The 16,943-nt window shown below is 42.0% G+C and overlaps 1 protein-coding gene across 1 annotated transcript in view; it reads left to right on the top strand.

The window, feature by feature from the left end:
* RAB31 (RAB31, member RAS oncogene family) overlaps positions 1 to 14,406 on the top strand; it is a 104,326-nt gene extending 89,920 nt beyond the window's left edge. The window contains exon 7 of the mRNA XM_016208925.2: positions 10,984 to 14,406. Coding sequence (XP_016064411.1) covers positions 10,984 to 11,081 — 98 coding nt within the window. The 3' untranslated portion in view covers positions 11,082 to 14,406. The remainder of the gene's footprint in view (positions 1 to 10,983) is intronic.
* The last annotated feature ends 2,537 nt before the right edge of the window (positions 14,407 to 16,943 follow it).

Raw genomic sequence — 16,943 nt, 5'->3', positions numbered from 1 at the left:
CCACATATATACTGTAAGTGGCGGTGCCTTCCCAGCCTCTCTACTCCTTCAGGTGAATTTCTTCTGAATCAGGTGGTGTAGCCTGAGTACAGGTTAATTTAAAACACAGTACCACGTACACCTAAATATATTGCAGCAGACGTTTCGTTTATTTTCCTTTTCCCTGTTTCTACTTGTATTACATGTACTTCTCCCTGAGCTCAAAATAGACTGAGATCCTGCTGACACCTATGCTCCCCAAAGCAACGACCCAGAGACAGACGTGCCTGGGAGAAAAGATGCAATAAAAAAACCAAGAATGAGCCGTGAGAATAAAAGCCCCTTTAAAAAGGGGTGCTTACACAGAATTAATTCATATTGACTTCACTAAAGAGACAAATGTTTCTCTTTTACATTCCTAGAGTATTCATAAACCAGAAATGAATCAACTGTGTTTTCTGAACATGAGTTAATATATTTTCTAACTGGAAATTGTTTGCCAAAATATTATCTGTTTTCAAAGACTGAAGCTACCCGGGAAAAGACTTAGGTGCTGCCCTGTTTCGGGTGGTCTGTGCACAGTCCTGACATAATGTAGTGTCCTGGGATTGGCATTCCTCCAGGCACCCTTTTCTAAATCACATCTTTGGACCTTTATCCCACTGCCTGGGGCTAATTCTCTTCCATTCATTTGCAGCCCGTATTGTTTATTTTTCTTTCCTGGGTTCTTATACCTTTGAAGATTAAAGATATCCTCTTTGAGTTAAAAGACAAGAAGAATTCTTGGCCAAGAAATGATTGTGCATTTGAGTTTTTAAATTGGTGTAGGAAAACACAAAGAATATTGTGCTGCTGTTATTACAGTGTTAGAAATCAAAAGCAAAAATTCTGACGGTCTTCCTTATGAACTGCTCTCTCTAATCGTCGCTTGAAAGGGAGGGTACAGAGCTCCGATGTCAGCCTCTCCTCTCAGCAGGCTTTGCCTCTGGCCCCTCCTTCGTACATTAGTTCTGTTGGGCCCTCTATGTGGTGCTCCTCCTTCCCTGCAAACCTTAATTCCTGCAACGTCCAGTTCAAATCTGCCCCCTTCATAAAGTCTTCATCTGCCCCAACTCTCGCCATGGGTCCTGCCTTTAATTTGAGGTTACATACGGTCTGCTGCATCATTTTGACATCGGAACATATTCTGCCTTTAAACTGTTCTCCAAGTGTTTCAGGCATACGCCCATTCTTCCGGTGAGTCTGTAAGTTCTCGGGGAGCAGACCGTATTCCGTCATATTCCCCGTAAAGCTGAGACTAGTAAACGGGATAGCGCCAAATTCAGGGTTTGGAATTTGGACCTTCAGCCTCATCTCACGATGTTGCAGGAGATACTGTTCAGGGTCCACTAGATCGAGTGAAGTGGAGTCACCTTTCTGTGGGACTTAAGTTTGCACAACACCAGCCTATTGGACAGGCCTTAGTATCTCTTCATTCGTTTGTTCAACAAATATATCCTGTGCCCTTTGATGGGTCAGGTTCCTGCGAGACACAGAGCCATCACGGTGAACGAAATACACTGGCGGTGAGGTGGGGAGTGGGGCTGTATAATAGGCGTGTAATCACACATTGTAATAAGTGTTGCGAGACAAAAAATAAGGACTGCGGGGATAGTGACAGGTGGGGACTTAAAATCATTTTCTTGGAGATCTCCCCAAGGAAATGATTTTAAACTGGACCTGAAAAATGAGAAGTGGACAGTTGGGCAAAGAGCTCAGGAAGGGCTGTGAGGCTGCGTGGACGGTGAGCTGAGCTCCTGAGGCGGGAAGCTGCGTGACCGAAGGAAGGGGAAGGAGGCTGCTGGCTGCGGGCGCGGCTCGGGGGCGACGCGGGAGACGAGCTCAGGGCCGAGGCAGGTCCTCTCACAGCCTCGAATGGGAAGGAGGGGGTCATGCTCCACATGCAACTGGAAGCTCCTCAAGTGCTTCAAGCATGAATAATATCCAATTTATACTGACGGAAAGATCACCCTTGGAGAGTGTGCTGGAAGGAGAAAAGCTTGGAACAAGGCTCGGCCTGTTAGGATGCTGTCTAGTCATGTAGAGGAGGCGTGGCTTGGGCTGTCATGAAATGAAGTGGAAGTGAATTTCAGAAATTCTGGAAGTAGAATCAATGACACTGGGTACCCGGTTGGAAATGGGGACCGAGGAAGCCAGTGATACTGAGATGCACTCCCAGGGGTCCCTCTCCTGGAGCGAGGAAGATTGGCACAGGAGCAAGCGCTCTTGGGGCTGGATTGGTTGTGAGCCTGGAAGAATGGATTCTGGAGTGTGAGGAACACAAGTTTCGCTTTTCGGATTTTAATTATTCAACTCAAATACCTTAAAAAACAACAACAACAACAAACACAACTCTCCCTGAGTGCTAGAAGAGGGGGGTGGGGGGCCGCAGGCTCCTTAGAAAAATGACTGGATTGTGGTGGGACCTCAGCCAGTCAGCTGTGTTTTGCTCCAGTGAATTTGAATGCGGACTGTAGAGAAGAGAATGCCAGGATTTCTCCTGAAAATCACGCTTAGAGACATTGTAGACCTTAAACTAGGTTTGTTGTTTGTTAAAGGGAATATAATTAGAGGTATAAGCATACTGATTTGGAAAAATTACAATAGGATGTTAATATGAAGGAGGGGTGGGGAGAGCAGACTCATGGGCAGTAATCAAGTCTTTTTCTATAATCACTTATTGCACAGAGTGTTAGCTATTTTAAGTCCACTGGATTTTTGAAATTCCCTAAGTAGTCACTTTTGGTCTAGAGTAGGTTAAAGAAATTTAAAAACAAAACATTTGCTAATTTTACAACAGTACAGCAAGCTGTCAAGTAAAGGTAAGTTTAGCCATTAAGGGACAAAGAAATAACAAGGGCAAAGCTCGTCCACTTTCTTACCACCAAGAAAGTTAATTTAGCCAATGTGGTAATAGGAGACGTCTGGGAAATAATGTCGCTTCAGAATATGGGCAAATTGGATATCAAAAGCCCTAAACATGCATCTCTCTTATCCCAGAGATTTTAAAGAAGAAATGATCAGGTGTACAAAATGTAATGATAACAATTGTTAACATAATGCAAGCTCTTATTCTGTGCCATTATTGCTTAAATATATCTTAATGCATCATTTTTCCTATGAAATAGACACCGCTATCATTCCTACTTTACATATGCAGAAATTGGGTCATGGAGAAGTTTCTAACTTGCTCTAGGTCACCTAAGGGAGATAGTCGGGCTCTGGATCCCATACTTCTAACTTCTAGCCCATATCACTTCTTACTGCAAACAGTGGTTTAAATGTCACCATTCATCATGGTGAAAAACAGGAAATGACTGAACTGTCCAAAAGTTGGGAAATCGTTTTTAAAAAATCCTAGTACACAAATATAAACTGGTGATTAAAATGATGATGTAAATCTGTATTTACTGGCATAAAAAGATAAATTGCTGAGTGTGAAACAAAAGTTGCAGAGTGGTTTCTATTATATCCTGATTTCATAAATTGTGAACCATAGATAATAGCCAATAATACATTCTTCTGGGTAAAGATTGGAAAGATATATGCGCATTAAAATGTTAACAGTGGTTGCTTCATGGTGATGAGATTATAGGGAATTTTTTAAAAATACTTTATTCTGGAAATTTTTAAACATATGCACCAGTAAACTGTGAAATATAGTGAACCTTTATGTATTGATAACCAAGCTGGTGTCAATACTACCTCAACCCAACCCACCCCCGTATTACTTTGAAGGGAATCCCAGACATTTCTGTAAATATTTTCAGTATGGAACCTTTTTTACATAACAATTACATTATCACATTAATAATCATAATGCTATTGTCATATCAATATAATCAAATATTCAGTGTTCAGATTTTAATTATCTCATAATTGCCATAAGTGGCTTCTTTGCATTTTACATTGAAATCCAATTGTTTGAATTAGAATGCAAATAAGTTCCATACACAGTGATTAGTTGACATGTCTTTTAAGCCTCTTTTAATCAGGAGGTTCCTTCTCTATCTTTTCCTCTTTATTTCCCGCATGCAATTTTTTTTCAAGAAATTTGTTCAGTTGTCTTACAGAATTTAACATATGGATTTTGCTGAGTTCTTTTTTATTTCTGAATGATTTCCGTTACATGTGTAAACCATAGTTCATTAATCCATTCACCTAACATTTGGGTTGTTTTTTTAGGTTTTGGCAGTTACAAGTAAGATTGCTATGAACATTCATGTACAAGTTGTGTGTGGGTAAATACTTATGAATGGAATGGCTTGCTTATCTGATAGGTAATGTTTAACTTTTTAAGAGACTGTCAAACTGTTTTCCAAAATGGTTTTAGCATTTTACATTTCCACCTCCAATGTAGGAGAGCTCCAGTTGCTCTACATCCTTGCCAACACTTAGTATGGTCAGTTGATAAAATTGTAACCATTCTATTAGTACAGTGGTATCTGCTTGTGGTTTTAATGTATATCTTCCTAATGACTAGTAATGTTCAGTATCTTTTCGTTTCCTTGTTTGCAATCCTTATGTCTTCTTTGGTAAAGTGTCTGTTCTAATTTAGCCTGTTCTGTATTGAGTTGTTTGTTTTCTTATTGTTGAGTTCTAAAGATTATTTATATATTTTAGATACATGTATTAGGTATTTGTATTTCAGATTTTTTTCTCCAGGCTATGGCTTACCTTTTTATTATCTTGACAATATCTTTGGAAAAGGAGAAGTTTTTCATTTTGATGAAGCCTAGTTTCTTAGATTTTTCCTTTGTGGCTTGTGTTTTTTTGTGTCTTATAATTTTTAAATATTAAATTTAAAAAATGAAAGGGACATATTCATAAAGTGGAATATTATTTAATGATAAAAACAAATGAGTTGTGGCACATTTACACAATGGAACACTACGCAGCTATGAAAAGGAAAGAACTCTTACCTTTTGTCACAGCATGGATGGACCTGGAGATTATTATGCTAAGTGAAATAAGCCAGACAGAGAAAAACAAATACCATATGATCTCACTTATATGCAGAATCTAATGAACAAAATAAACAGATGAACAAAATAGAACCAAAAGCATGGATACATGGGACAGACTGACAGAGGTTAGAGGGGAGGGAAGTGGCAGGGACTGGATAAAGGAAAGTGAAGAGATAGCCAAAGAACATGCCTGCATAGCTCATGGACACAGACAACAGCGTTGGTAGTGTGGTGTTGAAGGCCCGGGGGCGGGGGCTGGGTGGAGGCAGGTAAAGGGAGTGGAAATGGAGGGCATGTGTAATAGTGTCAACAGCAACACAAAACAAAACAAAGAAGTGAAATCTCAGGCCACAAAAAGACATGGGAGAACTTCAAATGCATATTACTGAGTGAAAGAAGACAATCTGAAAAGCCTACACACTGTGTGATTACTTCTCTATGACGTTCTGGGAAAGGCAGGACTATGGAGACAGGGATACCGGTGGTTGCCAGGGTTTAGCGGAAGGGAGGAAGGGAAGGATTAATAGATGGAGCCTAGACGATCTTTAGGACAATGAGACTATTCTGTGTAATGTAATGGTAGATACATGTCGTTATTCATTTATTAAAATCCATAGAATGTTCAACACTAAGAGCGAACCCTAAAGTAAACTGTGGGCTTTAATTAATAATACTGATCAATAATGAGTCATCAGTTGTAGTAAATACTCCGTACTAATGCAAGATGTTAAAAACAGGGAAAGTGGGCCGAGGGGGAGGAGTATGTGGGAACTCTCTGTACTTTATGTTCAGTTTTTGTCTGTGAATCTAAAACTGCCACCCCCTCAAATAGTCTATTTTGGGGGTTAAAAAATCCATGTGGTGGGGGAGAGATGCCTTAGAATGGCCCAGAAGCCTAACGACTGTAGAGTGACTCGGGCCCTCCATGCTTAGGACATTTGGTATTTTATTTTGGACCGACAGCAACAGTGACCTCCCCCTTACTTCTCTCTCTCGGTGCAGCACCTTCCGTCAGCTCCCTACACTTAACTTTGTCTTTTTGCTTTTAATTTCTCCCTTCGCCTGCCCACATCCATTCAGTTGTTACATCTGCCAGGCGCCTTGCTACAGTTCCCTTTCCATCTTTGTTTTCTACTTCACAAAACCAAGGCTCCAAAACGAAGGCTCCCATCGTTCCCGACTCAGACTTTCTGCAAACTTTCTGACTAAATTCACGTCCTTCCCCTACGCCAGCCTTGCTCTGCAGAGCATGTTAGGCTGCATTCTAATATTCAAGGTCATCGAGTGATTCCAGCCCCGTCCTCCTTACTGCAGCAGGGGAACAGTTACAGAGCGCGACCTCGGGCGTGCGCGTCCCCCCCCCCCCCCCCCCCCCCCCCCCGGGCTGCACCCCGAGGGCAGGGCTCCGTGATTGCCGCCTCTGCGGTGTCCTGTGGGGACTGCCCCCATTGGAGAGGCGTGAGGCCCGTTAGCAAGCGTAGATACTGCCAAGTCCTAATACACTTGGTCAGCTTGCTAATCTGAATGATTCAGAAAATCATAACCAAGAAATGGAAGTTACACAGCAGCTACCAGCGCTGCTAAAACTCAGCGAAAGACAGCGAGCCAAGTAGATACTGGAACCGGAATGAAAGCAGGGAAGAAATGGGCAGGGAGGGCCTTCAGCTCCTGCAGGAAGTGGCCCGGCACCACGCGACGGAAGGACAGCTGCAGCTAAGCGTGCCGTTTTATTTGCGTTGGGTGTGAGCGTTACAGCCTGTAGTCCAGAGCCGCGATAAAATTTATAGGCATGGACTTTGTTTTTTCACAGAGCGCATTCCTGAGGAGTCATTTATAAAACCTGCTTTTTCTCTAGGCTGTCAACTCTCAGAAAAACTGAGCTTCAAAAAAGAGTCTTTTAACTTTTCCCAAACAGAATCTTACACAATCCAAACCTTACAAAAATAAACACCCTGGCCTAGGATTTACACTCAGGGATGGCTTGTCCTGGAGATTGTGTGCTCAGAGAACATTTTGTAAGAGCAGAAACATGAAGACGCTGCTCGGAGTCCTTACAGATGTCTGTCTGTCTGTCTTTCTGTGCTGCTCCATGCCCTGTGTGATTCATACTAATTCAACAGTGTTCCAGGGTGATCACCTTGGTACAAAATGCTATGGCCATTTTCCAGAGCTACGCTTTTGTCCAAGTACCTCTAACCTTTCAGTAAGTTCCTAGTAACTCAGATATAAGATCCTAGGCTCTTGTGTCTTCACGTCGCTGTTTGCTCCCTTCTCTCTTTAAGGTGCTTGGCCTCACGGTTATGACCTGCCTTTCCTCTCGCTCTGCCTTAAAGTGGAAGTGCTTGCTTTCTTGTCACTGTTTGAAGTGGGAATGTGTGGGACGCCCCCCAGGTCGAGTGTTCTGTCGAAGAGCAGGGTGGGTCCCAATCCTAGTAACTGAACCCTGAGTGTCGACACTGTGAGCCACGAGGCAGGGGTTTCTCCCCACGCAGACTCCACTTGAGCTGTGCCCAGAGCCATGACTCTGTTCATTGTCATTAGTTCTTGCCAGATTAGAAACAGCTGTATATCTATAGTGCATAGTAGTTGTCAAGTTACTTTCTCATATCCTTTTTATAGGTGAGGAAAGGAAGTCTTGGAGATACTAAATAACTTTGAGGAAAGGAAGTCTTAGAGATACTAAATAACTTTGAGGAAAGGAAGTCTTGGAGATACTAAACAACTTTGAGTCTTGGAGGTAATAAATAAATTAACTAAGTTCACTTAACTGGAACACTGACTCTCAGATTTCAAAACTATCAGATGAGCAAAATGACGTCTGAGAAAACTGCACTAGTTCTGTTTTTGAGAAATATTTTGTTCTAATAAGTGAGATTTTGAATACTGTATTCTAAAGACAAACAGAACTTGCTGCCTCTGAGAGGCTATGTTCAACAGCTGATTCAAAAATCATTGCTAGAAGTTTAAAATGAACAAGAAGGGAATCTCCGTGAGGCGTTCTCAGCTCTTAACTTGATCTGGCATCCCAGACTTGTGCTTGTTTTCTCCTGAGGAGAGAAGTGAGAGGCAGGAAACGGGGAGGAAGAGGGGGGAGCAAGGAAGTGTACTGACAGGCCTCCCTAACATTCCCGTTTTTTTTGTATGCACCTTGTTTTCAGATTTTCATTCTATTTTTGTGACTTAGTGTGTATCTTACGGATAAACTTTTCTACATTTGGGGTGCTTTTCATAGAATAAAACTTAGGCCACAAGGCTTGTAGAATAAGCCCACGTATAGGAGGGCTAAAAGTCTAATGCTGTTTTGTTAACTTTAGAGTTAATAACATAAGCATAGCACCAAGTTGATGTTAGTATAGATACTGATTTTGATATTGCCAGAAATACTGATCAGTAAATAATACTGGTCTTTTTTTTTTCTTTTTAATATATCTTTATTGATTTCAGAGAGAGGAAGAGAGAGGGAGAGAGAGAGAGAAACATCAATGATGAGAGAGTCATTGATCAGCTGCCTCCTGCACGCCCCCGACTGGGGATCGAGCCTGCAACCTGGGCATGTGGCCTGACCGGGAATCGAACCCCGATGGCCTGAATCCTAGGTTGACGCTCAACCACTGAGCCATGCCCGGCCGGGGGCAATACTGGTCTTAGTTAAACTAGGGCAATAGCTAGCACCAATCAGAATTACAATTTTGTCCCAGAATATTTCAGATGCAAAAGCAAAAGTCTATTGCAGTAACTAACATTCAGGAGGCACCCGAAGTAGTACTGATTTAAATAACTTAAATAATGATGTATCTTGACGCTATCATCCCTCCAAAACACCTTTTTTTCCAAGGAGTAAGTAACATTTGACTGGTAAGATTTGACCTAAATAAATCAGAGTATTGGTAGTCATTGGGAACTATCCCCTCTATTTATCACTGAAGATTGACAAAGTAGAAGCAGTATTTTGTTTACTTCCTTTTAATTATGACTAGTAAAAGAACAGCATGCCCAGAAGAGGAAAACACATACTTAACATTCTCATTTGCTTCTGGATTAGGAGTGAACTTTTTCAAGAATGGCCTGCAAAAGCTTTATATGGCTTTGTTGGCCATACGAAATGGTAGAAACAGTAGCTGCAGGAATCACTACAACCCTTCAGTCTGCTCCATAAGCAGATGAAGAGCCATTAATTTTGGATGATTGCCAATGACCTTAATTTTTATACTTGAGCTTTGGTGAATGGCCACACCATCCAACCTACAAAACACATTGAAACCTTTGAAATGAACTGTTTCTGCCTCTTGTGGAAACGCGCCTCCCCCTGGGAGTTTTCACTCTCTTCATGGTCCCTAGGTAACATCCAGTTGCATTGAAAGACATTGTTTTTGAAACTAATTTTCCTTCTGTTTCTAATTGCTGGTTACTTAGTAAACTAATATGCTAATTAGCTGATAAAAAAATCCTTATTTTAGAGTTAGCTTTCATGCCTTTTTCATGGGAGGAGAGAAAAATAGCTTAGAGAGCTAATGTGGTAGAGTGGGAAGAACACAGGCTGTGGGACCCATCAGAAAAATGAAGATGTCGGTTACAAAGAACCGCCTGCGCCACTAATTATTGATATGACTTTCAGCACATCATCTAAGTTTTCCGAGGCATAGTACAATGGTGATAATAGCCATTCCTCCAGCTTCACAGGGTTAAGTGAGGACAGTGCCTATGAAAATCTTTGAAAGCTGTTCTAAACTAATATTTGGGATTTCCAGATTCTAATGCCTTTTTTAAAAATTGAATTTTAGAGAGAGGAACATCAATTGGTTGCCTCCTGTGCTAGCCCTGACCAGGGATCAAACCTGAAACCTAGGTTTGTGCCCTAATGGACAAAGACACAACCTTTTTTGGTATACGGGACAGCACTCCAACCAACCGAGTCACCTGGCCATGGCTCTATTGCCTTTTTTTAAAGACACCTTTTATAAGATAAAGCTTGCATATCTCATTATAGATAGCAAGCCTCTCTTATAAATTTCGAAGTTGCTAAGAAATTAGATGAAATGATAATTATGTAGTATCCTAGAGGTGTTAGTTAATGCTACAGTGATAATTATAATGCAATATATAAATTATCAAATCAACACCTTAAACTTAGGCCATGTTATATTCAATTATGTCTCAATAACAATATATTTTTTAACATTCATGTACCAGACATTTCACCCATTTAAAGTGTACAATTCAATGGGTTTTAGCATAGTCACAAATATATACAACCATTAACAGTCAGTTTTAGAATATCTTTATTATCTAAACACAAAACCTGCGCATCCCTTAGTTACCACCTCCCTAATCACCCTCCATTACCTTTTTGATTTTTACTTTGTGTTTATTTACAGAGACTATGGGATAAATTTTTAAAATTAAATTAAGTAAAAATAAGATTACTTGTGAATGACATTAAAATACTGTTTCCTGGGAAGAGTGTCTCTTAGGGCTTTTTAGTTAATGCTCTAAGTGCATTGGTAGGATGAGGGCCAGCAAGCTAAGTGTTAATAAAGGATATTACGGGGAAGATTACCATTCCCAGTCCAGTTCTATTTTAAGAAGCAGAAGACATGAGTACTCACTGTTGTTACTGAAGTCCCGGTGCCTCGAGCAGCTCACTCCAGTGGGAATAATTTGTGGGAAGACTGGAGGGACTGTGGGCTAGTGTTTGTGCCCAGAAGGTGAATGGGAACTTTCTCCTTTACTCAGAAGCACGAGGTTCCAGATCCAAGGAAATCCGTATTGTCAGGAAGCTGATTTTACTTTCCCTTAACTTTCTAAACATGAGTTTTTATTCAGCAGAGCAACGGAGCGAGGAAGGGAGGGAAGGAGATGGGGGACAGAGTTACACCCGAAGGCCCTCTCCTTCCTGAACATCTCCAACATTAAGTGGAGCTGTTGGGGCACAGTCACAACCTGTGTGTGGCGTCAACTGGGAAATCGGAACTCAACCTCTGCCTTGTTTTTGTTCCAGGTCGCCAGATCCCACCCTTGGACCCCCAAGAAAATGGAAACAATGGAGCAATCAAACTTGGGAAGCAAACCATGGCAGTCAGCCGGCGGTGCTGCTGACGGGCCCGCGGCCCGCTGTACTTGAAGACGCCGGAGCCCCCCCGTGCGCTGCCCAAGGACTCCATTCTCGGTGGCCGGGCACCTCGCCTGGAGGGAAGTGAGCACGCTGGCTTGGCATCCTGGAAGACCTGCAGGGAATGGCACAGGAAATGTCCCTGGAAAAGGCTTTGAGAAACCTCTAGAAAAACCCACCACCTTTCATGCATGAAATGCGCACAGGAGAGAACGGATGTTAGATACTAAGCACAGTTGAGGTTTTGTTAAAACCCTTAAAATAGTCTCAATTTGTTCAGAAATCTTACTGGCTTCTTATGTGTGTAAGATTCTAAAAGTGGTGTTCTGCTCTGACGTCCTGTGTTCCTTGGCCAAATTCCAGTAAGTTCTTCAGTGCCATTGCCTTTGTTACCTGACCAGCCTTCACTGAAAGACTAACTTAATTTTATTTAATTTACCTTTCAGTGGAGTGTAATTGGATCATCACTCAAGCTGTAGACTTGAGCTGTTGTCAAAGTGGAGAAAGATGTATCAGAAGCTGTTGTCTACATCTCTGATTTTTACTTGATGAACGTTTTTCTAAGTTTGGGTCATATATAAACAAGCAAATCAACTCTGACTAAAATATTTTATGTAATTTTGGGATTGGGAGGCCTGGTTTGGAAGAGTCTTTCAAGTACTTCCTATATAAGCAGTGACAGGTGTGGGATGTAAATATTACCCCAGAGACCACTTGGGATGATGCATCACCTCCACGGCAATAAATTCTTCCTCTCTCAGAGAGGTTTAACACACAGAGTATTATTTTACTAATGAATATGACATAGCATCATATCTAGGGGGAAAAATTAACTGGAGGATGTTTGAGTCTATATTGTAGGGCAGACTTTTAATAATAGCAATTAATAGCAGGTTACTGGAAAGCCAGCCTAGGGAAGTACCAGCACCTTAAGGTTCTAGAACCCAATTGCAAAATTAGAGAAGGCATTTTAGAAGATGCTAAGCTTGGAGAAGTAGGTATTAGGGCTTAAGAGGGATCCAACTCTGGAATGCCAATTAACTTGAGCGTAGGCTTTGATAAAAAGTTTCCTTTTCAGGTTCCCTGTCTGCTCAATTAATTAAAGATGTCTGAGTGCAAATGCAGTAAAGAGAGAAAAGACATGAAGAGGAAGAAAAGCTATTTCCATTCCAAATTCAAATTTTGTTCCCATTCTAACTTTCATAATCACCTGGGATCTAGAAGCAGTTGGTTTCCTATTAGGGCTTATACTGGGAGGTGACTATTAAAGGATATTCAGATCAGGGCCTTTGATGGGAGCTAAGAAGCTGCAAAACAATAGCCTCAGAAATAGTTAATTGTGCAGTGTGGTCCATGAACATTCAAGGGCCAGCAAACATTTATTGAAAACCTACAATGTAAAAGCCAGGAGAGAGGTCATGAGCTGATTAAAGACCCCAAACTTTGAGTAACTCAGTGTGAACTGCCGCTTCACAGTCCTGTCACGTCTGTGTGCTCTGTGCCCTGATGCACAGAGACACCGAGTACCGCCATTGACAAAAAAGAAGAGTCCTTGAGAGACCAGGGTCCCTTCTTTATGTGGATGGTAAATGGGTGGAGATCACAGATTAAGGGTTTTTTAACTCAAGAATATGCCATCTATTTGATGTTCTTCACCCAGCTTGCAAGAGTAGTTTGACAGTCTTAGCATGTGGAGGCTGTAAATACTTATTTTTTGGTTTAAAAGTGCCTCTTAGCTCTCCCAGACAGGTGCCTCAAAAAACGTTAGCAAGTGGCATTTGGATGACTTGGCAGGTTTTCTCCACATTGTCAATATCGTTGTTTAACATGATTCTGCTGCTGCTTGCAGGCCGAGCAATGATCATGCTGTTTCCAAAGTTAAAAACTTGGGAATGAAAATGGAAATGCCCTCTTTCCAGTTGCATGCAGACTGCTTTTGGAACCTTCCCTCATTCATCTGTCCCCGGCCTCCTGGGTTTATCTCTAGAGAGCCTCTCGGCTTGCCTGGCTTTGGTACGGTCCCGGCGGAGTTCCGCAGATTTGGGCTGGGCCTCTCGTGGTTGCATTTTTGCATAAAATGGCTGGTATTATCCTCATGTAGCAAGCTGCCCACGAACGAGGCCACGGTTCTGTTTCAGAAGCACATGAGGGCGTGAAGCCACTCTCTTACCTTTCTGAACTGCCTTAACTATTCAATCCAGTCAGATGACAACATATATATAATTATTACTTGGAGTCATTGGCACAGAAAGTAGTGGCATTTGGGCACAGGAGCCTTTGCATAAACACGGAGCCGCCTCTGAAGGTAGATGCTCGAGCCTTGTCCAGGCTTTCTTATCTACCTTTATTCTGCCTTGAGATTACTTTCTGGCTGTTCTAATCATTGAACTGTAACCAAGTAATATTTTGTAAAGGCCTGGAAATTACCATTGCTCCAAAATGACACGTAACTTCATGTGATGTACTTCACATAATTTTCCCAAATGTGCTCCTTTTTGTAGGTTTTTTTTCTCTCCTTCCATGTGTGGTACAATGTGTATATGTGTAAATATGATTCATATTTGTTACGCCAACATGTAACCCATTTCACTGGCTGAGTTTGGCTCACGACCATGTTATATAATGTAGGCACGGGTTCTCGCCGGGCTTGCTTCCCAGTGGAAAGCCCTAAGGTGGCAGTGCAGTCGTGCAAGCATTTGATGTAGGTACATAATTGACTTGCCATTTCGTGCTCGAAAATGGCACACTCGGGTGCTGAATATGACGTTACCTTGTAGCTATAGAAGGTTGAAGACTTCAAAACTAACCCTGAGCCAACAAAAGGGCTGCTCCCCGATGAGAACTGAATGCATTTTCTGAGCAAGGTTTGGATGACTGAAATACTTTCTCTAAGATTAAGAGCGTGGCATGTGTTGGTTGCATTGAGCTCCTTGTAGGAGACTCCACTTCTCGTCGCTCTGCAGTGCGAGCAGGGAGTTGAATGAGCCAGCTTACAAACAGAGGGGCTCTGAGCTGTATTCAGACCTGTTAGGTATCTAGTTTGTTCTTTCAATCATCATTGTTGAAACCAGACCCAGTGATCCAGTTCAGTGCTCTGTTGTGTAAACCGCTCCTTTTTCTCATGTTTTTATAAAGGGATTCTGTCTGGGCTGGACCCAGTTCTCACATATAGAAGACGCCGCTGTAGATAGTTAGGACCTTTCCACCTTGTATTCATTCTATAGTAAAGCATCGCCCTCAGCGTTGCCCAATTGTATCTGTTATTTTTGGTTTAACAACACTGATTCATACTAATAAATATTTTAAGTTTTACCATGTTTTTCTTTTTTTATTATAATGTTTAGTAGGATGATTTTTAAAAATTACAGTCACCTCAGCATAAAGAGTGGTGATTCCCAGAAAAACCTGTGTAATCTCTACACATGAAGACACACGTAAAGACGTTCACTGGCACTGTGCAATAGCAAAACATCTTCCCTAAGGAAATTGGTAAATAAAATGTGGCACAGCTACATGATAAAAACAAAAGGGTAATTTAAATGAATGCAAAAGCTATCATGCATCAACATGTCTCTGAAAACAGAATGTGAGCTCTGGCCGGGTAGCTGAGTTGGTTAGAGCATCATCCTGAAACTCCAAGGTTGTGGGTTCAATCCTCAGTAGGGCACATACAAGAATCAACCAGTGAATACATAAGTGGAACAAAAAAGCAATCTCTCTCTTTCTCCCTTTCTCTAAAATCAATAAAAATTAAAAAAAAACAAAAACAAAACGCACACCACACAACAATGTGGCATTCAGGGCTGTCATACTGCATACCCTAAGGGAGCCACTCGCAGTGTTTTGTGTGGCTGGAGCCCTCGGGCTGTGCAGTGCACTTAAGCTCGCTGAAGTACAAAGCACCTAAACTTACACAAAACAATAATATATGTTGTTTATAAATGTGTACAAAGATAAAGGAAGAATTAGAACAACATCAGCTTCATGATGGCGCTTGCTTACCTCTGGGGAGGGAGTGGAGTAAACAGGATCAGGGAAGAGAACACGGGGCATTTAACTATCAGTAATTTTTATTTATTTCTGCTATAAAAATCTGAAGCCAATAGGACAAAATGACAGCATTTGGTAATTTCAAAGTATGGGTTTCCTTAGTCTGCGTATTTTGCTGTATTAACTTTTTCAGAGAGAGACGGTGGGCTAGAAAGATTCCGTAAGTGTCACTGCCAACCTCATGCTCAGTACACGTTGTGAGGGTTACTCTCGCCCACCCTTCCTCTGGGCCACCCACACCTGTCGCCGATGCACACCCTTTCTCCCAAGCGCCGAGTCAGGCTTTCTCTACGCAGAGCTTCGTTTGGTGCCTGGATGAATGTGGGGGACGGATGTGCAGAGGGCGAGCAGTGCTGTGTCCTCAGCATTGGAGTCACTCCCCAGGGCGTACCCTGGGAAGCTGCTTTTCATGTAAAAGCAAACAAGAAAAAAACCCAACCCCACCATCACCTAGAGACCCAGTGTTCTGATACAGTAAGAAAACAAGCCATTCTTTTGCATTTCCTAAGGGTGGTTACTGGGGAATTTGGGGAATGACTTCCTATTCAGGTAAGGATGGTTCCGAAGCAAGGCCTGCTGCTTAAGGGAGGAGGGAGACCTCATCCTGCACCCGGGAGCGTCCGTCTCCAACGTTCTGAGATACTGCAGCAGCGTGTGTTCAGTGGCTTCCCGTACAGATGTGAGGCTATCTTCCCCCCCTTTCCAGTGTCCATTAAAACCAAACAGATAATAGCAAGCGAGAGCAGTTATACTGAAAGTGGGTATTCTCATGCATGCTGCTCAGAGCATAAATTGGTACACACTTTATAGAAAGTGACGTGGTAGCTGGCTTGCATGGGTTTAATTAATAAGTGATATGCACACACTAAGGTATTTGTCCCAGTGCCATTTATAGTGATAAAACTTGGAATAATTTAAATGTCCTATGCTATGAAATTAAATAAGTTATAGTACATTCCTAAAGTAGAATATTATGATCATTAAAAATTACAGTATTAGAAATAAGTGTTACTGGCCACAAAACTCAAAGGTACAAAAATACACCTCTTCCTATTTTCTGGAACAATTTAATTTCTACCTCGAGCCCCATTCTGTCTAAGGCAGAAAGCTGAATTTTGCCATACCTAGTTTTACCCAAACTGGGGCACTTCTGAGAGTGAAGGGGATGCTATTAACATTAAGCTGGGACAACAGGAGAAAATCGGATAGTCGCAGGCAAACTGGGACAGATGGTCGTTCTGGTCTAGCCTCCGACCCATCTAGCAAGGTGAGAAATGGTATTGGGGAGGTGGGACAGGAAATTTTGGAGTTCCTGGGTAAGTACCTTATCACAGCTCTCTTCATAACGTCATCCATCCATCCATCCATCCATCCATCCATCCATCCATCCATCCATCCATCCATCCAGTATTTGTGGAGGGCTACTATGAGTCAGTGCTAAACTAGCCCTCCATGTTCCATCAGATGTGTGTAATTTCCAAACTTATGAGGAAATAAAGATAAGGGAAGAGACAAGAGAAACATGAATGACAGGAAGGAGGAGGAGATGTTCCTTCAAGGGCAGAAGGGGCAGCTTGACTGGGGAGGCACTGTGACCACCAGGGTAGGAATGGGGGCTTGGTAATCAGCTCGCCCCTTACTCATCATAAGATCCTGAACAAGTTTCTTGGTTTCTCTGAGCCTCAATTTCCTCCTGTAAAACGGATAGTGCCCACGTCACAGCCTTGAAGTTGAGATAAAGTGAAATCATTGCGTAAAGCACTAGCACAGAGAACCCAGTGGCTATGATTATGCCACAG

The sequence above is a fragment of the Miniopterus natalensis genome, chromosome 7 (genome assembly GCF_054644295.1).
Source record: "Miniopterus natalensis isolate mMinNat1 chromosome 7, mMinNat1.hap1, whole genome shotgun sequence".
Classification (NCBI taxonomy): Eukaryota; Metazoa; Chordata; class Mammalia; order Chiroptera; family Miniopteridae; genus Miniopterus; species Miniopterus natalensis.
The sequence above is the reverse complement of the archived record's forward strand: the minus strand, read 5'-3'. Positions and strand labels throughout refer to the sequence as shown.